Genomic DNA, 10,270 nt, shown 5'->3' on the forward strand with positions numbered 1-10,270 from the left:
TGAAAATTATAGGAGTATAGGCTGAATAAAGAACATAAAAATTATAAAAGTATAGACTGAATAAAGAGCATAGGAGCATGTGCTTGAAGGAAATCAAGACGAGATTCCAAACTATTAAAATTAGCATAAAAGATTAGATATATTTTTTTAATAGTTTATGTACGAAAAATAATACATGCTATCATGTATGTCCTAAAATGTCCTAAAATGGTATTATCATCTTCTTACACTAGTGTCCTAATATGCACACCAATGCCCACAACGATATTCATCTTCCTACACTAGTGTCCTAATATGCACACAAATGCCCACTACATATAGTTGTGGGTTAAAATTTGTTAGTGGGATTTACCTTAGGAAAATCTATGGCTGATTTAATAGTTTTGAAATAAAAAACTTTAAGTGTAAAATCTAGCTACTTATGAAACAAGGTTGTGGAAATGACTAATAAATAATCATTTCCTTTTTATTATTAGTTGTTCCCTTTTATATCTGTGTTGATAAGCATTGATGTCATTTCTTAAAGGGTTGTGGAAAAGAAAAATATGAAATCAAAGATAGTGCTACTACATACAATCATATCTAAGAGAACAAGAGTGTGACACATTATTTTCATTTTAAATCTTTGTTTATAAGCATTAATGTCATTTCTTAAAGGGTTGTGGATAGCGATAAGAAAAATATGAAATCAAAGAAGAAAAGGGTTGTGGATAGCGATAAAAAAAATATGAAATCAAAGAAGAAAAGGGTTGTGGATAGCGATAAGAAAAATATGAAATCAAAGAAGAAAACAATCATATCCAAGAAAACAAGAGAGTGACACATAAATAGATGAATAGTACAAGATGGTGCATATGTGAAATAGGGTTAAATTTAAGTATGTGGCATAGATTGACAAATTAGAGTTTTCAACAATTAGAAATAGTTATATAGATAGAGATGAACACTTGTCATGCATTGTCATGCATTTCATCTGCATAATACAATATTTTTATAAAGCATGAGAAGCAAACAAAACTTTCCTTCTCAAATCATTTTCAATATTAAAAGAAAACAACCATATGTACATCAAAAATTCTATGAAAGCTAGAAACATTGTGCATATCACAATCTCAACCATATTTTTTCCCAATGTCACACAAGGAATATTTAAATTTTTTCACAGTACTAAGTTTAATCTTATCTCAAATCATTTATACATTTATTTTTAATATACAATTTAGCAATATTTTCTTTTCCAATAGACTATTCTAGGTATTCAGTAGACTGTTCTAGGTATTCAAACCAATTTGCTATCTTCAACAAACGTTTTGATCAAGGTAAATATAGAAGAAGGGTCTTGACCCATTACAAACGTTTTACATTTATTTTGAATATACAATCTAGCAATATTTTCTTTTTCAATAGACTATTCTAGGTATTCAGACCAATTTGCTATCTTCTACAAACGTTTTGATCAAGGTAAATACATAATAGGTAAATAAAGACATTTTACATTTACTTTGAATATACAATATAGCAATATTTCTTTTTTCAATAGACTATTCTAGGTATTGAGACCAATTTGCTATCTTCTACAAACATTTTACTTTGAATATACAATATAGCAATATTTTCTTTTTCAATAGACTATTCTAGGTATTGAAACCAATTTGCTATCTTCTACAAACATTTAGATCAAGGTAAATAGAGAGGAAGGGTCGTCGGGACCCATTACAAACCCATTACAAACGTACATTTATTTTGAATATACAATTTAGCAATATTTTTTTTTTCAATACACCATTCTAGGTATTCAGACCAATTTGCTATCTACTACAAACGTAGGGTCCGGACCCATAAATACAAAGGAAGGATCCGGACCCATTACAAACATTTTGATCTAAGGTAAATATATGGGAAGGGTCCAGACCCATTACAAAGCAGTTATGAAGGCGACAGCAGCCAGGAAGAGGAACAAAACAAATCTCACAAATATGAAATTGAAAAAAGCAAAACAAAACCAAAAGCCAGAACCAGGGGGAAAAAGGCCCAAACTATAAAAAAAAAACTAGTTTATACACCACCACCACTATATACTATCATGCATTATGAAGACTGTATCATATTCACTCTTTCCCATATTCATATCTGCACTCCAACTGACTTGAGAGACTCTAACAGGTTTCTTCCTGCACAGCCAGTCAGACATAAAGCAAATAACTATAAAGAAAACACTGCATAGCATTTCTGAATTGGAAATGAACAATGATACAGTTGAAAAAGATAATTCAACAAATGTACTCACTTGGTATCTCGTTCAAGTATCCAAGGCATTAATTTGGCAAGTTCAGAATCTTTTTTAACAATCTGCCCAAGTCGCCTGAACCAGCTCTTGTTATAAAAGTCCTCTGACATTTTAACCACAATGTCAGGTTCTACTACTTCTGGTATTGTCTTTCTCTTCTTCTTGTCCACATACACACTAGGACAATGCATCAGTACTTGCTTCATGTTTATCAAACCCATGGATAACTGTAGGAGGACCAACCCAAATAGGGCATATACTGGGAAAAACTCAGGTTTCACTAATCTGCAGACCAAATCCCAAAAAAACTAATAACATTAAGGTTTCATAAACCTATCCAATAAGTACTTTTGGATTTGAAATTTTATAAAAAAAATTGTCAACATTTCGGATCAGATCACATTCTATGATTCATCGCTCAAAAGAAAAGGAAAAAAATCAGAGAGTCAGTTATAGAGTCAGTTATATCAACACTAGTATCAACATTTCGGATCAGACTCTATTATTCATAGTCTAATCTCAACATTTGGAGTCAGTTATATCAACAGTAGTAACATTTTGGATCAGACTCTATTATTCATAGTCTAGTATCAACATTTTGGATCAGACTCTAACATTTCGGTTCGGATCAGACTCTATTATTCGGATCAGATCACATTCTATGATTCATCGCTCAAAAGAAAAGGAAAAAAATCATGAAGTCAATTATATCAACACTAGTATCAACATTTCGGATCAGACTCTATTATTCATAGTCTAATCTCAACATTTGGAGTCAGTTATATCAATTCATAGTCTAGTATCAACATTTCGGATCAGACTCTAACATTTCGGTTCGGATCAGACTCTATTATTCATAGTCTAATCTCAACATTTGGAGTCAGTTATATCAACACTAGTAACATTTCGGATCAGACTCTATTATTCATAATCTAGTATCAACATTCAACACTAGTAACATTTCGGATCAGACTCTATTATTCATAGTCTAGTATCAACATTTGATACTATTTCGGATCTCGGATCCGGACTCTAACATTTCGGATCAGACTCTATTATTCTTAGTCTAGTATCAACATTTCGGATCAGACTCTAACATTCATAGTAATAGTCTAGTATGAGAGAAACAAGTAACTCGATCAAGACAAAAAAATATCATAAAAGAATCCAACTCAAGATCCATTATGAGGAGATGATAAAAGAATCTCACTCTATGATCCATTATGGGGAGGAAATTATGAAGCTAGAAGAATGAAAAATAATGATAGAAGATGAATATGATCTAAAACATTCAGGATAAAAAATCTACACAATTATAAATTCATTAACACTCAACAATTCTGATGCAAAATATTATTCTGACTAATAAAAATTCTACATTAATTATAAATTCAGCAACACTCGGTTCTGACTAGTTAATAATATATATAAAATATTATGCTAACTAAAAATAATTAATAATATATAAAATATTATGCTAACTAATAAAAATATTTTTATTAAAATCATATGCCTACTTTTGGATTTATATATCAAAACTCTATGATCCATCGTCATCCATAGATATGTAGATAAAACAGTACCTTTCTAAATATTATGATAAAAAATTCTTACACAATTAAGTAGATATAACAATACCTTTCTAAGTAAAACCACGTATATATATATATACAACATTACATGCATGCAACAGTGCTTTTACAAGCACCAAAAGAATAGGACACCAACATGACATACTGATGTAGTCACTGTCTAATATTCAATGAAGATGACTCCAAAAAAGGCTTTGTTGTTTTATATCCATGAACAAGTTACTGAAATACCCATTTTAAATATAAAAATCTTTGCAGATGATAAGAAATATGTACCGAAACTTCACAACATTAGATCAAACCAACTAGACTTCCAGATTGTGGAGAAAAAAATTATATTCTCAGGAATTCATTTCTATATTTCTTCACTTTAGTGTAAAATCATTGTTCATGGAGTTTAGTTATTCACTCATACTGAACTAAACAATACCAACGCTAATTATTACTACTGTTATATAGAAATTAGCTTAAAAATCCCTAGTTTCATTTGGTTTGATCTTTCTTGCACTAAGTATTCAATAAATTTTATATTATTGAATTCCACTGTTTACTCCTGTTTTAATACTCAAATTCATTTTGCAAACATATAAAGAGAGATCTGAAATGAAGCAGAAAACAATAGTGCAAGATCCAAGCTACCATAGAAGATGAATAAATAGGATTGAAACAGCATAACACAGTAGTATAATATCAAAGCTACTATATAAGATGAATAAATAGGATTGAAGCAGCATAGAGATCCAACCTCAAGGCCTGTGGTTTTTCAAGAGTTTCCCTGTTCTGGCCTACTGCATGATGATACTGCTTACTCTTCACTTGGCTAGACTTGAAAAATGGTATTGAATTCCTGTACCTTGAAACCAAATTTCTCCAGTAAGCCTGCATATTTCACAACAATACCCATAACAGTAAGCTCAACATCTTGTATGGTATAACATGTTATGCAATTTTATTCTCCAAAACAGAGTTAAGATTATTTACTTAGTAAATAAATCACAGCAAAAGCAAATGCCTCAAGAATGCATACTCTTGCAGTGGAAGCCATGTTAAAACAACAAAATAGAAATACCCAATCTTCTCTCCTGAGTTATTAACAGAGATAATGATGAAGTAGTCGGATAAAATAGAAGTGGGGATGAAGATTGAAGAAACAGATGGGCTTGTTTGGATGAGTTATAGATATAATAAGTTGGAGACTGGGCAGGAGGCAAAGTTTACATATGTTGGAGATTACACGTAGTTTAACTTATCTGCTGCTGGTTTTGTTTTATGGCCCCACTCATTCCTAGTCGGAGTCGGTTGATATGCCCAATAATGCTTTTAATTGGTCAATTGTGCATTTTGATATTGGAATAGACTTTGTACAACAAACATGTACAATATGAGATATGATTGTGAAATTGATGGTTCTTAATGAGTCTATTATTATCACATCAGAAGGGATGAGGCACGATCATTCCTGAATGAATTCGGTGAAATTGATATCCCTCAGTCCTTGGCTCTGAGTAGTAGAGGTTTCGGTCTAAAGATTCGTGCCCCTTTATCTCCCACATCAAAAGGGATGAGGCACGATCATTCCCAAATGAATTCAGTGAAATGTTACGATCATTCCTGTATGAATTCAGTGAAATGTTATTATTATATTTAAATAAATAATAATTAAAATTGACATACAATAATATTATTTATTTATAACTAAATATTAAATTGAAATTAAAATCAAATAATAGTTATAATACAAGCTTCACATAATAAAATAATATAAAATTGTTTATAATATGAAATATGAAATTTCTCAAGCACATTTTTTATTTTATTCTAGTGACATTTATGGTGCCTACAAGCTTCTTGTAAAGTACAACTTTTATTCCTAGATAGCTTGAAATGGTAGTCACTTGAGGCATAAGAAATATTTATCAATTTTCTATAAATGGAACAATTAGATTACTTATTTCATAATTGCCAAACATTCCCTGATTTGAACCATACAACATTTACGGGCTTATAAAGGTATGAAAACTTCTATATTTGGCTTGAGAAGTAATTAGTGGAGGGTATTTCCAATTATATGTAATCATGTCTAGTTTTTGTTCAAGTATTTAATTCTATTTAAATGGATTTAGGCTATACAATCACACTTTTTGATGTTTTGATTCTATAAGTTTTAGAGTTATTGAAAATAGTATGGTTAATCAATAAATTAAAAAAAATATATTAATAATTGTTAAAAAATTTAGATTATAATTGTATGTAATATTTTTTATTATCAATGTTTTGGATCATATTTCATAATCTATTATCATGATGAGATGTCTAGAAAGCAAGATTATATTAAAATATTTTAAAATAAAAAGATTATAAAAAAAAATTGATATAATTTTTATTTATAGATTTGAATAATGCATGTACATATTTAAGAGATTGTATGTTGAATGTAGATTATTTTGTCAAAAGAATCCTCTAAAAACATTTCTTAGAAATTAGATGAACTAGAATTGAACTTGCATACAAGCTATCCAAAATATAAGTAAGTGTTTGTTTATTCAACTTCTCTAAGCAAGTCATGTAGATATCATTTTCAAACATTTGACTTGACACGTCTTTGATTATTTTTCTCCTTAGATCTGTGATATTGTGGTTTCTTATTATGAACTCTTAATGCCCCTTATTTCTAGGTTAAGTTCCCAAGTTTTCCCTTGTCTTGTTATTTATTTTTTGGTCAATTGACCTCAAGTAGATTAGTGGTGGGAATTAGGTGCTCAACATTGTCAATTCTTAAGTTTATTTATTTATTATTTAATAGGTTTCTTAATTATTTTTATTTATATAATTAAATATGAATACTTCATCAAAATAGGGCATGAGATTTTGAGTTGACACTTTTGCCACATGTTGGTACCTTGAAAAATGAGTTGTTAGTTGCCAAAAGATGTCTATTTAGTGATCTATAATATAGAATGCTTGTTTTTAAGGATGTTATGATAGATTCTATGGCAATTATCAGAGCTAAAAATAGAGGAAGTTACTTTGGACATGATAACCAATATCTATGAGAAATTAGGACTTCCTTATAAGGTGGGGAGTTACATACTATTCCTAGAGATTCCACATGTGTGGAGACATGAGAATTTGTGCCTCCATTTTTTATGAACTATTTTTAGGGTATATATGGTCATTTTTAGTACCTAGTTTTGACCCATGGTATTAAGCACTTAGTTAAAAATCTCATGTGTGGTATCTTGTATTATTTTTTCTATAAATTGATGCTTTTCAAGATAGTTGTTTGTATGTTGAATTTGCAAATATTAAAGCTCTATTAGAAAACTATCAATTTTTTTCATGTATTGTATGTTAGTAAATACTCTTATGAAGGATTTCTTTGCAAGTATATTGTAACCATAAAAATTGTTTAGGTTAATTTCTTGACTTAATTTTGAGTGTGAGAATTTTCTCCTAAAATTGTTTTCCAATATAAATCATTTTGTTGTGGTATATTACTTATTGTAGTTTTATATATGTTTTTGCATTATTTATGTACCAAATTAAAATTGGATTTGAAAGATTTGCATATTCTCCTCTCAAAGTTTAGTTTAAGAAATTATTCTTGCATCCTTAACTTTCTTACAATTGGTATCAAAGCCTAGCCAATTTTTGTTCTAGTTGTGAGTTCGTAGGTTTTTTTATTGGTGCCTTGATTGGAATAAATTGGTGTCAAGATGGATGAAGAAGAGAGATGTAAGATACTAATTTTTTCTTTGCCTGATTTATGGAATTCTTTTGTCATGGCCAAAATGGTGTGGGTTCTTTAATTTCTAAGGAGATGAAAAGAAAAGTTTCCATTAATTCCTTATAAGCCTTACATGTTTGAGGGGGATCAAAGGAAAGAAGAAAAGAGAATGATATGTAATACAAATCTAGATCCAAGTTTAAGGGGAGATCCAAATCTCCTCAAAATTCCAAAGTCATTGTTGAAACTGTGGTAAGCATAGTAACTTTTGTAAGGAGTGCAAAGAGGAAAAGAAGAAGATGCATGCATTTGATTTTGAATCCAAGAAGGAAGATGGTATTGCACTCATTACAACTTTGGCAACCCATGTTGGTAATGATGCATGGTTAATTGATTCAAGTGCATCATTTTATATGACCTCTAATAGAAAAAAAAATTGAATATGAATTTTTTTATGAAAATAATATACACTTAGTTGATGATTATTATCTAACAATTGTTGGTTGTGGTAAAGTAAAACTAAAAATTTGAGTTACTGGAAACCTTGGCAACTTCTTAAACTCTAATACAACTTGGCCTCATTTGACGAACAAAGAATAGAGGATATTCAAGAACTTGTTTCCCCACATCTATTTATTCTTATCTCCACCCTCAATTATGACAACTTCTACCATGACTGGAGATGAACTTCTACACATAACCTTTGTTCCTTCCCCTCAAGAACATTTACAAACAACTTCTACCACCTCTTTCCACTTCTCCTTGCTCAAACTCAATTTGGAAATACAATTTTTGTCAGGGTAAATGGAATAAACTTAATCAACAAATCTAGAAATCAAAGGTTGATTATCAAGCCTAGCTTCTGGCTTGGAGGACCCTCATGTAAAGCTTCCTATTTGTAGTCGTCTAACCTTTATCCATCCCTCTCCATCTTGTATGTTTTGTACCCACCATGAATCCATTAAACATACTTTTTGGTTTTGATATCATTCTTAAAAATTGTGGCTTTCACTTTTCTTTGCTCTTTTTTTCTTTTAGATGGTCATAGAAAATTGCTTTCTTAGGATCCTCTAAACCCATAATATGATTACCTAGACATGAAGGCAAGTGATCCTTAAGCACTTATGGAACTTTAGATGTTTGGTTGTGTTCTCCAACACTCATTACCCTACCTGCATTAAGTTTCAACTGATCTACTCCAATTTGAGTCTCCATATGGCCCATTGTCAATCCTTTACAGTCCTCAATTCTAAGCTTTCCAACACACTCCACAATCTACATATTCAACTCCATAAATTTGAAGATCTTGCTATCCTCTCTAAGCAACCCTGGAAGGACATGTTGCTACTATTTCCCCATGAATCTCTCTCATTGGCCCCTTGTGATTCTTCCAACAATCCAAAATTGTTTCTATTTTTTGGATTGGTTATGATTTGCTCTTACAATGGCTACAACTATTTATTTCAAGATTACAAGTGTGTGGGGGAAAAAGTGACACTAAGCAAACATGCCCTAATCTCACTTTCAATCACACATTTGTGGAATACGAAAGAGCCTAGAGGTATCACACAATTGGCTACTTCTTTTTGTGGAAGAGAGAGCCATGGGCTACCTATTAGGATTTCTATTCCTTTGTTGCAAATGATAGATAGAATGATGCAAGTTCAATCCCTAACCCCAAAGTGCAAGTATGAACTAATAACAAGATTGCAGAATTGAACTTAAACAATGGAAAGCTGTAAACACAAGGACAAGACAAGAATGTAAATGCATACCCGGTGTTAAAATATGAATAAAAATGCTCGGGACGGGGGCACGGGCGCCACCGTCCTGATTCTGCCCCTGAAACTGCTCCGAAAACTACTGTTTTGCAACCTGAAAAGCTGTCAAAATGCTGAAACTTGTTGTCTGACAGAAGGACCAGGGCGCCCAGCGCCCCTGTCCCAGGGACCAGGGCACCCAGCGCCCCTGTCCTGGCAGGACCAGGGCGCCCCACGCCCCTGTCCTGGTCTTTTGCTCTGAAATTTGGTGTGTAGTTCTGTCTCGGTCTGCTTTTCCCGGATCTGTAACCTACGGCGTCATCCGAGTCCCAAAACCTGCACTTATGTCTGAAAAGGGTGTTTGGGCAGCTATATAGGGTTTTGCCTTAGTCAAACCCCCGCTTCGGTGATTTCCACCTCCACGAATAGCCAAGTTGTATTGTAAAAGTAATGTGTGTGCAGACCTTGTGTGTGTGCAAGATCCTAAAATGCAAGTAAGCAAACTAGAGCAACCTAGAAAGTAAACCCTAATTGCTTGTAAATGATAATGTAAATGCTCCAAATCAAGATGCAAAGTGATCTAAAGCATGAATACAAATGATATGATGAAGCTTATGCAAAGACATGAAAACAACATGAAATCATACCCAACCCCAAGGGAGGGGTACAAGCCAATCTTCAGTCGGTAATCCCCTATTGCTCTTCAATGTCTTCAAAGCCCTAAATGGATGAATGAAATTGATGAATGCTTGATGGATGGATGTTGAATGTTGTTGAAGTCTTCAAAGATCTGCTCTTTCGCTGCATATGAGGTTCCTGAAAACAAAATTCTGGATCCTTTCAAATGGAGAAAGAGAGTTCTTATAAATGAAACCCTAGGTCTTAATTTCAACTTTTGGCCGAC

The 10,270-nt window shown here is 32.0% G+C and overlaps 1 protein-coding gene across 1 annotated transcript; it reads right to left on the reverse strand.

Annotated features, from left to right (window-relative positions):
* Positions 1-1,724: 1,724 nt before the first annotated feature.
* Positions 1,725-4,978, reverse strand: LOC131073847 (uncharacterized). Its single transcript, XM_058010359.2, has 4 exons — positions 4,907-4,978; positions 4,625-4,758; positions 2,288-2,572; positions 1,725-2,171 (listed from the first exon to the last, which is right to left on the reverse strand). Exons 1-4 carry the CDS (start codon positions 4,922-4,924, stop codon positions 2,072-2,074), a joined length of 537 nt encoding a protein of 178 aa, XP_057866342.1. The 5' UTR covers positions 4,925-4,978; the 3' UTR covers positions 1,725-2,071.
* Positions 4,979-10,270: the final 5,292 nt, after the last annotated feature.

The sequence above is a fragment of the Cryptomeria japonica genome, chromosome 9, assembly GCF_030272615.1.
Source record: "Cryptomeria japonica chromosome 9, Sugi_1.0, whole genome shotgun sequence".
Lineage (NCBI taxonomy): Eukaryota > Viridiplantae > Streptophyta > Pinopsida > Cupressales > Cupressaceae > Cryptomeria > Cryptomeria japonica.

Bases quoted from the DNA above. Each gene is read 5' to 3' on its own strand.
- LOC131073847 (XM_058010359.2), bottom strand. The intron at 2,573-4,624 runs GTTGGATCTCTA...TTTGGTCTGCAG, and splicing joins GAAAAACCACAGGCCTTGAG to ATTAGTGAAACCTGAGTTTT. The intron at 2,172-2,287 runs GTGAGTACATTT...CTGGCTGTGCAG, and splicing joins ATACTTGAACGAGATACCAA to GAAGAAACCTGTTAGAGTCT.